Source organism: Fusarium mangiferae (genome assembly GCF_900044065.1).
Source record: "Fusarium mangiferae strain MRC7560 genome assembly, contig: FMAN_scaffold011, whole genome shotgun sequence".
Taxonomy (NCBI): domain Eukaryota; kingdom Fungi; phylum Ascomycota; class Sordariomycetes; order Hypocreales; family Nectriaceae; genus Fusarium; species Fusarium mangiferae.
Genome location: NW_024573931.1, coordinates 98,756 through 114,134, shown reverse-complemented (window position 1 = coordinate 114,134; position 15,379 = coordinate 98,756). Strand labels below are relative to the sequence as shown.

General features: G+C 47.3%; 5 protein-coding genes across 5 annotated transcripts; 3 read left to right on the top strand and 2 right to left on the bottom strand.

Annotated features, from left to right (window-relative positions):
• Positions 1–1,519: 1,519 nt before the first annotated feature.
• On the bottom strand, positions 1,520–3,489 carry FMAN_09805 (putative Modin; the record flags this gene model as incomplete). The annotated part of the gene is made up of 2 exons (XM_041820408.1): positions 1,520–2,358; positions 2,409–3,489. 2 exons carry the CDS (start codon positions 3,487–3,489, stop codon positions 1,520–1,522), a joined length of 1,920 nt encoding a protein of 639 aa, XP_041686291.1.
• An 897-nt stretch (positions 3,490–4,386) lies between these two features.
• FMAN_09804 (uncharacterized protein) lies at positions 4,387–5,451 on the top strand (the record flags this gene model as incomplete). Its single annotated transcript, XM_041820407.1, has 2 exons — positions 4,387–4,487; positions 4,602–5,451. The coding sequence occupies 2 exons, from the start codon at positions 4,387–4,389 to the stop codon at positions 5,449–5,451; spliced, it is 951 nt and encodes a 316-aa protein (XP_041686290.1).
• Positions 5,452–6,020: 569 nt separating this feature from the next.
• On the bottom strand, positions 6,021–8,845 carry FMAN_09803 (uncharacterized protein; the record flags this gene model as incomplete). Its single annotated transcript, XM_041820406.1, has 7 exons — positions 6,021–6,779; positions 6,833–7,068; positions 7,120–7,550; positions 7,663–7,915; positions 7,970–8,231; positions 8,283–8,658; positions 8,712–8,845. 7 exons carry the CDS (start codon positions 8,843–8,845, stop codon positions 6,021–6,023), a joined length of 2,451 nt encoding a protein of 816 aa, XP_041686289.1.
• Positions 8,846–9,318: 473 nt separating this feature from the next.
• On the top strand, positions 9,319–11,117 carry FMAN_09802 (uncharacterized protein; the record flags this gene model as incomplete). Its single annotated transcript, XM_041820405.1, has 2 exons — positions 9,319–9,755; positions 9,866–11,117. The coding sequence occupies 2 exons, from the start codon at positions 9,319–9,321 to the stop codon at positions 11,115–11,117; spliced, it is 1,689 nt and encodes a 562-aa protein (XP_041686288.1).
• A 1,958-nt stretch (positions 11,118–13,075) lies between these two features.
• On the top strand, positions 13,076–15,222 carry FMAN_09801 (uncharacterized protein; the record flags this gene model as incomplete). Its single annotated transcript, XM_041820404.1, has 3 exons — positions 13,076–13,088; positions 13,143–13,341; positions 13,407–15,222. The coding sequence occupies 3 exons, from the start codon at positions 13,076–13,078 to the stop codon at positions 15,220–15,222; spliced, it is 2,028 nt and encodes a 675-aa protein (XP_041686287.1).
• Between the last annotated feature and the right edge of the window lie 157 nt (positions 15,223–15,379).

Sequence of the window (15,379 nt, the reverse complement as noted above, 5' to 3'; positions counted from 1 at the left end):
CATGTATTGTACTGCTACTCGGTAGACAAAGCCATCCAAGCTTTCAATTATGTAAATCGACCCACGTTTGATGGAGTAATGAACAAGATGTATTGGCTCTCACCCCCTGTGTATCAATATACCTGTTATCAACATGACCATCTTGAAATAACTCCAACTCTATTATGTGGATTCTGGGACTTAGTTGTTCTCTGTTTTAGTATTGACATGATACTTCTCTCTACTGAGTGTACTATAATAGTATACCTCCTTGCTTTAACTGCTCTCTCTATACTATCTATGGCTTGCCTGCTATACTCTAAGTCTATACCGATTATGAAGCAGTGTATTTTCCATAGTGATTAGACTTTAATACGATATACCCAATATCAAACATTGCGTTTTCGTAAGCTACCGACATTTCCTGGCATGAGCCACTGACTCGTATGTGTATCCATAGATCGACAGTGTAATACGCGTTGTAGTATTGGAAGTGGTCCAGGATGAGGTCAGCTTGAACTATAATTGAGGCAACCATTCTATTGGGAGTCTTTAGTAGAAACCGTTTATTGCTCCGGGTCGGCTTGATCGTGTATCATGGCGGACATAGCAGTATCTGGTTATATTTTGACTTGCCGGTCGCTCGTGAATACGATCGAGACAATCGCTGCAATGCATTAATATGAAAGGGTGGACAAAGTTAAATCGTGGTAGTGCATTTATTTGACCGCCAGGTGAATAGTCCAGGGGCCCAAAGCTTATTTCAGAAGCTAGTTCCGCACTATCCGCATGCGTGGAACCAGTGCAATGTCTCCAACAAGACAAACTGTCCAAAGTACGAGCCAAATAATTTGCATTGACTTCTCCATAGTTCGATTGCTCCATATGAAACGTTTACCGAAATTGGCACTTTCCATTACACGTAACGCACTGCGCGATTAATTGCAGTTCCAAGTAATAGGTTGGGTTTGTTGCGAATCCTAGCTGGAAGTGGCCTGATGAAACGACAGGATTGCTTGACATTCCTCCAACAACATCGACTTCCTGATTGCCTTCCTGGCCACTACTGGGTACCTGTTCGCCTCGAGTTCCACTGGCCTTCGTATTTGTATATTCCTCAAAAGTATAGAAAGAGAACTACGGTGCGGATATGGCTCTTCGATTAGGACGTGTTGATCTGCTAGCCAAGATCACTATGGCTGCAGACCTGTAACAGAGACTGGCTTTGCAGATCTCATTTTCTCGGCACGACCCATGTCTCAAGAGAAGAACGCGTCAGTCATCAGCATGATACAGAAGTTTACTGGACTTGTCTCGAGATCCGAGGGTCGGAGCGAATGGCTCGTTGAAACAGCTGAATTAGTGGCACTGGCAGCGTCTCGTGGGTCCAAGACCAGCCAGGTGTTACGAAGCTTGCTTTGTTCACAATGGCGAGTTCCTAACACAAATAGCCTAAGCCCCTTTAGTCAGGGCTCGAAATGTCTGGACTTACGTCGATTGATCTGTGTAGCAAAAAGAGATTGGTATTCTTACACAGCTATCATACAATATAAACCGGGATGCGACTCGCGTATGCATCGCTTTTGCTGATGTGAATATCCATTTTGTGGAAGTCGTGCAATTGCAACCAGCACAGCATGCGGAACATAAGTACGCACCAGGCTTCATTGAGCTCCTTGTCCCCGAACCTTCCGTTCTTAGGACGAGTTGCACTAATGTCATCTTCAGAGACAAAGGAATCTTGTCTTGCCTTCATACGCTTGCTTAGTAGGCCCTGTTTGCTGAGATTACGGACGACGTTTTGTCGAACGCGGTCAAAGTACATTTGAATCAGGAGGGTCTCTTTGTCTTCACCTGGCGCCGAATCAATGTCGTGGATGGTGATTGGTGCATCGTCAAGAGCTTTGTCATCGTCTTCGTTCTTCATGTTATCGTCGGCTTCGTTCTTCTCGTGTAGAATACCCATGACCTCTTGGATATGCATGCGCACAACTCTCTTGATCATGGACAATCCAGGTTTCTTCATCCTGCCAAAATACTCATCGCATAACTCGACTCCAGATCGGAGATTGTTGAGGTGATTGACCAAGTTTGCACCATTAATATCTTCGCCAAAAACATCAAGCGTGGATCCTTCTGTTCGCAGGAGCGGAAACTTTTCGTCTGCTTCTGCCCACTTGAGTATTTTTCTTACCTGTTCACTATCCTTCAAGGCTGTTTCATGGAGAGGCCGCAAACTGTTGATGAATTCCGTCATGAGGGCTGACAGAGAAAAGGAGCTGGGATCCCAGTAGAAAACGGTCGGGTTAGGAAGCATACGGAAGACGGTGCCCTTCAAATGAAGCATTTCTCCGACCATGCCGAGGATCTCGAATGGAACTATTCAAGGTCAGCTTTATCTTCGATCAACCCGATAAAGGGCAACTTACCCGCAAACAGGTGAGTGTGGCGTGCTTGGTCAGGCTTTCGGAAGTAGTTGACTGTGTTGATATCACACCCAAGCACCACGAGCGTCTTTGCAATCTCAGCCAGACTTCCCAGCTGAAGACTCTCAGCTCCCTTGGCCTCGTCGGCATAGACTTTCTTCTCCTGGTTGAAGATAGTCGGGGCCATTCCGAAGCATAGCTGCTTGACATTGTAGTTAGGGATCACACGGTTCTTTTCGAACCAGGTTGGTCCTTGCTTCTGAAAGTTAAAGGTGATACCAAGACCATCCGTGTATGAGCCATATAGAACAAACCCGTTGCCCTGACCGCGATACTGGTCGGTATTGAGATCAAATTTCCTCCAATGAATGCCCAGCATTCCTGCAATCTCAACAAGATGCGATATTGTAGTTGTGGCATAAGGTTTAGCAAAGTCTTTGGGCATGCTATCCCACGTACGCCTCTTTCTCTGCATGCAGACAACTAGCGAGTGATGAGCATTAGGCTCTTCAGTATCGATTGGTGGGCGTGGACCAGCCGCTTTAACCCACTCGGCTGACTTCTTGCCCTGCCACTCGCGAGATTCTTTCTCCATCCTGACAATAGCCATGAGCAAGCCATACCAGGTAGCCTTTTCGTTATCAGCCGTGTGAATGATGCGCTGCGTGCTCTGCTTGTACTCGTTGTCGAATTCCTTGACAGTATCTGTGTACTTGAAATTGTCGTTTCCGCCATCGAGGCGAATGATCTTTTTGCTTTCGTCCTTGGCCAGGGCATCATCACCCAGTGGTCCCCTGGTGTTGCCGGGCTTAGCGACGAAAATGACAGGAGCCTCAAACTGGACCTCGAAACGGAACTCGGACCAGATCATCCGGCGCCGAGCAAATTGAGCCCATTTTCCTATGACAGCCTCACTGCATGACGAGAAACCGGTGGCTGTGGCGAGATACTGCTGCAGAGCCTGCAGAATCGCGATGACAAAGGCCAAGACGGAGATGACCAGCGCAACCACGGCAATAATGAGCTCCGTGTTGTCGTCACTGCTTCCACCAGAACTTGGGTCTGGTACACCTGTTGAGGACATTTCAAGGGATATATTTTGTGTCTTGTGTCTTATCGAGAATAGTCCGATCAAGGTGCTTGTGAGGTCTCCAGGACTTGGGTTTTTCTTGATGCCCAGCGTCGGTTCCCATAACGCGATGGCTGGAGAATCTGACTGACGCGCTAAAAAGGGGCGACACTGTCCAATTACGATGGGTTTGTGATGCTGCACAGGGGTTGTAGTGGAGAAGTGCTAATTATAGACTAGTTTTGGGCGCTTAGTATATAGGGTAAGTAAACTCAATCACCTCGAGAAGATAAATGTTACTTATGTATTGCCAAAAGTTTACAGGACTCTTAAATAAGTATCTATACATCTTAGTCTAATATATATATATATATATTTCAACATTAAAGCCACGTCCATATGCGCAATATATCCCTACGCATTCTCAACAATATATACAGACTCCATACTTCAACAGTAGATAATTATTGAATAGGTACTAAGTGGCTTCAAAAAGCAATCGGTTTGATGTATAGGTTAAGCAAGCCAAAGCCAGAGGCAGAGTAAAAACTAATAGACAGTTCCAAGTTCTCTCTATTAATTCAAGCTCTTGACCACAAGTCTTCACTCAATTGCCGTCAATTGCCGTGGCGGCAATTGCCCGAGGTTACTATGCCGGGAAGTGTTGGTGGTCACCAATTTAGTTACTAATGCGGGGCTAGGCTATAGGCTACTGAGGAATATGATAATCTCCCACTTCGTTTACCGTCATAATGGCCAACTCAATCGGCGAGAATGCCTGGTAGCTCATTTTCATGAAACGATAAACTATCGCAAAACATCTTTAATAATCACAGTGACTTTATTGCCGCCCAAACGACTGGCCCTGTCAAAAATCAACGCAACATTGTTCGTTTTTTTGGAACTGACGTCATGACATCATCACGCCCGACTGCCATTGTCTCGCACGGAGAGATTGATGCAAATCCTCTTGAACAATATGGCGAAGCTGGAGAGGTATTGCTTCGAATCGGGTATGTCAGACTTTGGTCGGACAGCGATTTCTTCCCCCCTCCTCCTCGTTCAGCTACCTAGGTATCCATCTGATCCTTTGTCTGACAAATTACTGACAATTGTCATTCATGTAGGAATGGTGGTGCAGGTGCCACTGGCTTGGTCAAAGAACTTGCCCAAGACTATTTAAAGTCTCGAGGCAAAGATGGCCTGATTGAGTGGATATGTAACCACTCCCGCAATACACAGCTGGCGTTACTCAATGGCTTCATTGACTTCGCTTTGACTTATGAACGCGACCAAGAAGCCCTAGCCCAGGCTGAGGGATGGTCATATACGGCTGGATGCGTATTCCACGACCACTTCTGCCTAGCAGGGCCCCTATCAGACCCTGCGGGACTGACATCTGCAGCATCTATAACTGATGCCTTTGAGAAGATCGCTGCCTCAGGCTGCTTGTTCCACAGCCGTGCCGACCATTCTGCCACTATGTGGAAAGAACGCGAAATTTGGTCTTTGGTCGGCCGAAAGCCGTGGGAAGACCAAGCGACAACATCATCCTGGTACAAGACAAGCTTGCTATCGCCATCAGAAGCTCTCAAGGAGGCTGATGTCGCAGGCGCCTACTTCCTGACTGATCGGTCAACGGTCTTGCGACAGACTGGACTTGGCACCATTTCCAACTGTACAATCTTCTTCGAACCAACTCGACCAAGGCACATTCTGATGAACAGTTGCTATGCCTCATTCTCACCAGTGATTAAAGAGGCGGATCTCTCGGTGACGAATCACGTACGTGATTTCTTCTTGTACCTTGTGTCGCCACGAGGTCAAGCGGTGATTCGTGACTATGGCATTACACAAACAGGACTGCCATTGTTCGCTCCTGTCGAAGATGGTATCGCATTGACGGGTTTGCGTGGAGGACGTCCAATTGGTGGCAAATGGGTCAAGGACTCCGAGCTAATCAAGGCGAGATTGTAGTAGATGGGTTGGCTCTATTAGACCGCGACCCATGGGAATATCCGGGCCAGGGACTGGATGATGGTTGCTAAACCGGATATCAAGGTGATGGACCTTGCGTCCTTGGGCCTTAAACAGGTTCCTTTGTTGGATTGTACGTACAGAGGCAAAAAGGCCGCTCGGTTTCTGGTCGACCGTATGTTCGATCACCTTTCCCCCCTGAGTGTAAAAGTCGCCTGATGCAGCGCTTTTGGTAAAACTCGAGAAGAATATTGCCAATGGTGATGATCGGGGTTTCGTGGCAATTAACGTTGTGGATGTGTTATGCTCTACATTCCAGGACTCTTGGTTATAGAAGGAACTTGCAGACTCTGAGACAAGCTTGAGGTGTGACTTTAAAAACGGCATTAAGGATAAGGGCATCTTTGTTGCATACACTCTCTGACTGAACGCTGTTCCCAATAAACGAGAGTAAAGCTAAAACTAAAATTTATGTTGTTAGGATTCAGTCTATCCAAGGTTTAAAGCTATCTAGGTAAACCAGAGAGTGTTGCGTAATTCTAACTGGTATTCTCGCTCCACCCGTTCTATCAACGTAGGTATCTGTATTTTGGGACTCCAGATAACATCACGCCTCCCTTGACCTTTACAGTAGCAACTTCGCCAGGCATCAGGTCTATGCAATTGTCTTCTAGGGAGATACCGGGAAGCTCTTCAAAGACTAGGCCCTTGGTGGGTTTGTTGGCCGTGAGTTGATACCCATCTGGCCCAACCTGAACCTCAACACCTCTGTCGGAGAAGTCAAGATACTTGAGAGGTTGAGGCCAATCAACGTCTTGTGAGACACAAGTGTCGCCCTGAAAAACACGCACAGATATGACATGTGGCTCATCCTTTACATTGTCAATCTGTCCAGTCAGGATGTCAGTCGTCCCATTCGGGATCAAAACCGTGTTGGCCTTGACGACTTTATCCCTGATATCACTGCCAGTCTTGATCGAAATGAAGCGAATTTCAACAGTGACAGTAATCTCCTCCTGCTTGTTGCTTGCAACCCAAACTTCAAATGAAGAAGCCTTCGCTGGCCTTGCATGAACGACACTCCAGTCGTGGTGTTGTCGTTGAACACCCGCAGCGATGGGCTTGAGGGCTCGACGAATGGAGTAATATGCTGGCTTCTTTGTGAGAAAGTAATCAACGATGGACCATGAGATGGCGGGCCAGCAATCGTTCATCTGCCAGACGAGAACACCGCCGCATCTACGATCGTCTCCCCATTGGCGACGCCAGCTGCGGTACGCAAAAGTCATGGCTTCGCTCTGGCAAAGCTGCGTCAAGTATATGTGAGACTGGTGAGGGGTCAGTAAAAGAGAGATCTGCTTCTGAAGGGGGAGTAATTTACCTCTAGATCTGGAAGAGGGCGAAAGTTCTCGACCACATAAGTAGCGATGCGTCGTTCGTGACCATCTGCCTTATTATGGAAATCCATCATCTGAGACTGCGGAAAACGGTCGCACTCTTCAGTGATGCAGTGCTTAATCGTCGACAAGGCCGGGAAGGCTTCCATACCGAACTCGCTGTTGAACCTGCCACCCAGCCTGTCAAAGACCTGGTATTTCTCCTGCGTACCATGCCAAACTGTGAAGATGTCAGTAAAGGAAGGAAGAGAAGATACAACCAGCCACTTACCGTTCCATTGATGGAGATCTCCGGTAGTCTTGTCTGTAGTGTCTTTGCCTCCAGAGAATGGTGATCCAGGCCAGTATGTCATCCCTGGAGATACCTCACTGACTACCTCTGGTAAGAGATGCTCATAGTAGTACCGAGCAGGAAAAGAAGACTTGAGCCAAGAAGAAGGATCCTTGTCGTCTGGATTGTACTCGAGACCTGCCTGCTCTTGAACCTGGTAATCCTCATTGTTGCCGGCATATATCACGACAGAAGGGTGGTGATGCAGTCTACTGACGTTCTGCACTGCCTCCTCGCGAACCGATCGGATGAGTTCTGGCCCTACAGGATAGTTTCCACAGCCAAACATGAAGTCCTGCCACACAAGAATGCCCATGTCATCGCAGCAGTCATAGAAAGCATCGTCCTCGTAGATGCCGCCGCCCCAAACTCTGAATCAAATTGTGTCAGTAATTTTGTGCAAAGAGAAAAGACTCATCGATGTCCCCTCACCTCGTCATGATCTGATTACCTTCTATCATAAGCTTCAACCAGTCTCGGTACTTGGAAGCAGTGATTCGAGGTAGAAAGTTATCGGCCGGAATCCAGCACGAGCCACCGGAGAAGACGTCGATATTGTTGATTCTGAAAAAGAACGATTTCCCGTGAGAGTCTCCCTTTTGCACAAGTTCGCTTCTCCGGAAGCCAGTCTTCTTGGTCTTTGCATCCAGTTTCTGACCATCTTTGACGATGCTGACACTCACGGTGTACTGAGACTGGTGACCGTATCCAGCAGGATACCACAGCTTGGGGTGATCTAGTTAGCGGCTGTTAGTATGTTACTCTTAGAGTCACATATATGGCTGAGTACCTATAGCAAAAGGGACAACCAGACGGCCGCTGGAAGACTTGGCTGCTGCAGTATCGCAAACGACATTGTCTTGAAAGCGGATAGAGACATTTGCCGTGTCATGATGCCCTTCAACGTCGATTTCCACCGTACCTTGAACCGTTTCGAGGTCTGGGGAAACACTGTAATTGATGAGGAAGTTATTTATGTGGGCAGATGACACTTCAAGCCAGACTGGCTTCCATGGACCGGCGGTGTTAAGCACTGGACCCCAGTCCCATCCCTGCGTATTTGTTGAGCAAAAGGTTTCTTGTCGGGCATTCATTATACATACCCAGTGATATTGAGCTTTCCTTACAACCAAGCGTCCAGCCTCTCCATTGAAGAGCTCCCATCGATGATCAGGATATTGCTTTGTGATCTCCCTGGCCTTGAGTAGTGCGCTGTCAAAGTCGATGGACAACAAATTGGTGCCCTCGTTGCAAAGCTTGTTAGTGATATCCACACGGTGGCTGAGAAACATATTGTCGCTCTCGAGTATGACGATATCGTTGAGCTTGACTTGAGCAAAGGTATCAAGACCCTCAAAGATAAGATACACTGATCTACTGTTGGCAGACGGCGAGTCAAAAGTAGTGCGGTAAGTCCAAGCCGTCTCTCCAACCCACTCAACTTGGAGCTCATTCATATCGAGAAATGGGTCAGGGATGCTAGATAGGTCATCGATTAGCACCTGGGAGGGTGTAGAACGTTGTGTACTAACATTCCGTTTTCAATCAAGTCAATGTGGGCAACCGTTGGCACTCTGGCCACAGGCTTCCAAGCATCATGGCCATCTGTTGCTTTCTTGAATGACCATCCCTTTTCAAGCAGCGTTCTTTGTGCAATTGGAGGCATCATGATCAGGGCAGTGTATGACAGGCCGGATTCGTTTGTCGATAAAGACCAGTACAAAAGATGTATAAATGATCTCTAGTATTCAAAGCGCGGCAATAAACTTAGAAGTTAGGAATGATGATATCTTGTGATAAGTTTGTTTATAAGCTGCTTTTAATGGTTTTCATTTTTGGCTGTAGTTATGGATATGATCGCTTCTGACCGGTGCCACCAATCTCCGTGCTAGTTTCCGAATTTCGATACGGGACGTAGGCATTAATGAGCCGCGGAACGAGCTCTTCCGTCTCCGATTTAGGCCTTGGTCCAGACTATTCACCCGATACCCCCCCACAGAACAATTGCACCAACAGCCAATCCACTCTCCTAGTTCCAAAAAGGCTAAGATTATCCTTTCGTTCGCCCCCACAAATCATTCCTCCCCGCTCTTTCGTTTCTGGCTATATCCTGATGGCTCTGCCTTTAGCCAAATCGTTATGAATATTGCATACCCCCCTCTCTCTGGGGATTATATCCGGATCTTGGATGTCAGCATAAATGGAGAGCATTCTGAACCTATCTGCAACTTCAGGGTCGTGCCTCTAGAGAACCCTCCAGACTACACCGCTGTTTCCTACTGCTGGGATAATTCAACAGACATAGCGAAGATTAAGTTTCAAAATGGCGACTCCCTCCCACTTAGCCAGACATTGCTTGATCTCTTTAACTCTCTGAAGCAGAAATCCTCCAAGTTCACTGTGTGGATCGATGCCATTTGTATCAACCAGGAAGACACAACGGAGAAGGAGTTTCAAGTTCCCCTCATGGGAAAGATTTATTCACGCTCTACGGAAGTCTTGGTTTGGCTAGGCAACAGTGATGATATTACCAAAAATGCATTTCGCTTCATGAAACAAGAAGAAAACGACGTCGAGTCTAGACCAGAACCATTGGTCAGATCAAGCTCTTTTTATGATAGATTTCGGAGTTTATACCGCAAAGTCTCACAACCCTCTCGACAAGAAAATGATGAGCATGGCCTAGAGAGCATGGCCTAGAGAGCATGTTGCTTCTCCTCCAACGCCCGTGGTTCCAACGGGTGTGGGTTATTCAAGAGGTTGTTGCCGGAAGGAACATCCACGTGGTTTGTGGTGAGGACTGCGTAGATCTGAGCCACTTTTCAGATGGTGTTTCTGCCATTTGGAACTCATTTACTGGCTTGGGCCGTTATGAAGACGATCATCCAGCCATCCTTGGATTCTGGTGTGTAACCAGGATGCTTGGTATACGAGAAGAATACCAGAAGAAGATTAATCAGGGAGAAAGTGGAGTATGCTATGAGACTCTTCTTCAGGCTGCATATCATTGCCAGGCCACAAGGACCTGCGACAAGGTCTTTGCTTTCCACGGTATTGCAGATAGCCGACCGGTCCCGAAAGCTAATTACAGAATCACTGAAGAGCAAGTGTTTGTGGAAACAGCCGAAGCACTTCTCTGCAATGGAGATTCCCTTGATCTTCTAGCCCTATCGTGGATGGGATATATGCGGCAACATTCCAGGATACCCACCTGGGCCCCCGATCTTCGATGCCATGCCTACGATGAGCCACTTGTTCTTTGTGACAGTGCAGGCTGGGATGCGGGCGGACGCTTGAACACACCACCAAAGATCGACGCTGAATCACCACGTCGGCTTCGACTTCAAGTCAAGCAACTCGATACAATAGACGTCATCTGCCCTCCATTCGCTTCTTGGGTTGTAGAGCAGCAGCGGGCAGCAGTCAAATCTGTCTTAGCCCTGAGATCACGGCTAGCAGGCAACCTTTCCAGGGAAGCGTGGATGGACAGATTAGCTGAGTCTCTCATTATGGGTCTCAATATCGACGACAACCCACTGAGAGTCGGTATGCCAGGATGGGATGAACACCGTCGGCATTTTAACGAGTGGCTACAGTGGCTACAGTCGAACTCGCGACAAAAGGATCTCCACAAAATCGAGTCCAATTTGCACCACCGTATAATCAGGACTCGTATAGACACAATGAAGGCATTCGCAACCAGCCGAGGTTTCTTTGGTATCGGGCCAGAACCTACCATGCAAGGAGATGTTGTGTACGCAGTTCCGGGCTGTCGAGTACCTCTTGTGCTGCGACCTGACCCATTGACAGCTGATGAAGAGATGAGATCTCTTCCCGTGCAGACATGGACTCTTGTCAGCTGGTGTTATGTCGATGGGTTAATGTTTGGAGAGGCTATGGATCAAGAGAGACCCGTTGAGGAAGTACTTCTGCGCTAAGTGTAGAAGCGTATGGTATAAAGATGTCGAAGGTGAAATTCATGGTTTCTTGTGCATAAGCATACGTAATATAGAAGAGATTCTCATCAATCAGTCAATAGGCAGGCAATGTAGTCCTTTCCTAGTTTCTCGTTGCAGTCTTTGAGACGGCTGGTTACATCGAAACGGTCGAGCAGGGCGCTATCTCACTGCTCTGCTTTTGCCAGCGATTCCTCTAGCACATTCTCGGCGCTTGCCTCGTCAACAAGATCGAATGTCGTCACCTTCTCTTGTTCTTCTTACATGCATGCACCGTTGTTTGGTTGGGCATGACCGTCGCTTCGTTCTGATTCGCCTCGGCCTATGTCAGTGCTAACGGGGATGGAAAGACAGTCTGCTCCCGTACTACATGCACAAAGGACCAATGTATCCCCTTTGGGGGTTGTGCCAAGTCCACTTGTAGAAACCTCCGATTTCCTGGATGTCACCTCGCTTACCATATCAGGTAATTTTAAGAGTCTAAGGATGCTGCATGTCAGCTGACTGGTAAGACTTCGTCAATATCCTGCAAAGGCCTCACTATATAGACGGAAAACACGGCATATATATATATCCCTGTAAGCCTTTGTTGAATCCTTTGAATTATATCAGTCAGCACTAGGTTCTCGAATAATATCAAGATTAGTATTCAACATTGTGACAAGGACTACAAAACATAACCGTCCTTGCTCAAATCCCCAGCCTTCAACACCAGCCTGACAGATTTTACAATATCTAGTAAGTCCATTCCATTATTCATCATGAAGACTACTTCCATCCTCGGCACGCTCGCCCTCGCTCTCCAGTCTCACGCCTGCGTAACCTTTACAACGAAAGAAGATATCAAAGCCCAAAAGTACACCTAGGCTGTTTGGAAAGACGGCCAAAAACAGCGCCAGTTCAATGGCCAAGGAAACAGGCCAAACAGCCTTTTCGGGGACGTAGACGACGAGGATTATTACGTCATCCTCAGCAATGACTTCCCAACACTGCATGGTCAAGTTTTCAAGTATGAGTATGGCGAGTTCAAGTGGAATCGTGAGTTCCTTCTATGCCTCGTAGGGAAATACATAATGCTGACGATGATCTCTATAAAGCTCAGGTTACGATGCAGCAGTTTGAAGACTTTGGGGATACGCGACGTGCTTGCTTGCATGGAGGTGTTAACTGTGCTGGAAAGCCCTGTAATCTTCCATGAATATGTGTCGGCTGAATGAAAGAAGACATAACAGGTGTCTCAAGTGTGCAGGGTCAATCATCAACTTGTGGCCCACAGCACGGCAGAGACATACACACAGAAGAAGAGAATCAACGAGGATAATGAGGGAGCAGCATTGAAGTTGCGAAGATCTAATGCTGTGACAATATCCTTGCGTATCAATATGCATAAGTACTTGTAGCTCACTAAGGGATAGATATCTTGGATGTGAAAATTTACAGGGATTCTGGTTACCTGTAAATTTGATGTCAAGTGATCTCGATATATGATCTGACCAGGAAACCACATCGCCACAAACGGCATTTTACATTGTATGCATGTATCAAACTTAATGCTCTCGGGTAGGTAAATGGCCCGCTGATGCAGATCTATGCTATAACCGAGGCTATTGATCGATGACTAGTCCAAATCTAGACGCGGATGCTCTCACGCCGCTCCTGTTCAGGTTAGCTTTGACCGCACACGGAGCTCAGTCCATGTGCACCTTTTTTCCCCAGATTTTCACAATCACCCCAGATACGGAGCACAATACGCCGCACTCCGCATTTGTACCACGTGTGTGCGATGAGATTGGACCACGCTCGTAAGACATGCAATCTTGCCACTTCATGACTGATATTTGCGATCTCCTCGAATCTAGGCTGGCAGCTTCACCTCCACCTTTGTTATATTGAACTTTTGCAAGTAAAAGACCCAAACCTGTCCCGCATCGGCGCTCGCTATGTTCTGTACCTGTGAGTTTGGTTGTCTTTGATCATGATCCTCGACTGACTCTTGTGTTTCACAAGTCCAGGGCACCGTTGAATCCTCGGACTCGGGCACTCTTAAAGCGTCAAAGCCCACTCGAGGTCTGCACGCATGCGGCAACTGCAAGCGGCGAAAGATTCGCTGCGACGGCCGAAAACCGTGTAACCAATGCGAGTCGAGGGATTTACAGTCGAGATGCGTCTACACCCAACAGGTTCAACGAGTTATGCCTACAAAGAGGTTCGTCCTTGACTCAATTGAAAAGAGTCATGCTACCTATGAGAAAACTCTAACGATTGTGACAGAACACTTGAGACCTTATCCAAAAGTCTCAAAGAACGCGATGCCATCTTGAACCGCCTTTTCCCAAATCACAGTATTCCGCAGTTGGCCTCGTTATCAGACCAGCAACTTCGTGAGGCCGTGTTACATGGATGTTCGACTGATAAAATCTTGCCGTCTCCTTCAGATAGCACCCCTCAAAGGTCTGTTACTCAAGACTCACAGTGGGACGAAGAAAGACGTGAGCGAGACCCCTTGCCCGCGGAAGCTGATGATGTCAACGCATTGTCCCTGCCGTTTGACCGACAGGCATCATATCTCGGCATTTCATCCATCAGAGCGGCGCTTGCAGCGATGCTCCAGGTTCGGCCTCAGTTACGTGGCTTGCTAGCCTCTCGTCAGGCAAATATTCATAACGACATTGCCAGAAACGATGAGATTCGGCCTTGCTACCATCCCTCCAGGGCCCTGTTAGAATGTCCTCGCATAAAATGGAGCAGCAAGGGACAAGCACTAGTTGATGCGTACTTCCAGCGGATCCATATCTTTACCCCAATGCTCGATGAAACCTCATTTAGGACAGATTACCTTGGTAGTCAACGTCAGGATCCGCCCTGGCTTGCTCTCTTGAATATGGTCTTGGCCATGGGCAGTATCGTCTCTAGCAAGTCGAGTGATCGGGATCATTGCAAGTACTACACCGAGGCCATGAGACACCTCGACCTTGGCGCATTTGGCAGCAGTCACATCGAGACGCTACAGGCCCTTGCTCTTGCTGGGGGTTACTATCTTCACTACATCAACCGACCTAATCGAGGCAATGCTATTCTTGGTGCAGCCTTTCGAATGGCGAGTGCCCTTGGTTTTCATCGAGAGCCTTCATATCAGGACGGAGACGGCGATCAGTATGAAGCAGCAGAAGTGAGGCGACGTACATGGTGGTCTTTGGTTTGTCTTGACACTTGGACGACAACGACCCTAGGCCGTCCCTCGTTTGGCCGTTTCTCTCCGTCCATTGACGTTCAATTCCCGAAGCTCGGGATTGAAGGTGAAGAAAGGTTTCAGCAAGACATGGGAATGACAACACTTGTTGAGAACATTCGCTTTTGCATGATTGCAACTGAGATACAGGATAGCCTAGCTGTAACTCCTGTTCTCAATGCTGATAATCGTGATCGTTTCGATGAGGCATTGATCAATTGGCATATTCATCTACCTTCTATCCTTTCTAATGACCGAGACTGTGATGAACCGGTTCATCTTGCTCGGTGCATTATGAGATGGCGATACTGGAACTTGCGCATGCTTCTATATCGCCCAGCACTTTTAGATGCGACGACTAACCATCAAACGGACCAAGAGGTTGACCACGTCGCTATCGAGAAGTGCCAGCAGCTTTCAAAGACAACCATTGAAGACATAGCCAAGACGTGGCTGAGCCATCAGATGTCAGGATGGAACGCAGTATGGTTCCTTTACCAGGCCGCCATGATACCACTACTGAGCATGCTATGGAAGCCTCAGAGTGCTGCTGTTCCTGAGTGGAGTTCCCAGGTACAGACAGCTTTGAGGCTCTTTGAGGAGATGCAGAATTGGTCATTGACCGCACGTTGTAGTCGGGGAGTTGTGAGCCAAATCTTTAAAACAAGTTGCGATTTGATGCGCCAAGGAGAACAGTCTTCCAATGAACTGGACATGAACGACAGTGAGTGCTTGGGTCAGGATTCATGTTTATGGGCAGATGGATTGGAGGTGGATGATGTATTGAACATGCTCTGTCAAGATTGGTCATGGGATACAAACTGCACGTGGATTGAAGATGGGTTTGTTGATGCATGACATTACTACTCTGTAGTTACCAGAACTAAGATGAATGCATATTCTTATTACAGTATGATATAAATCAGTTAAATGTTTACACTACATTAAACTACTGTATAGAGTGTTATAGGAAGGAATTTACTCTTAAAGCGCTTTTATCCTAAAAAACCTATAA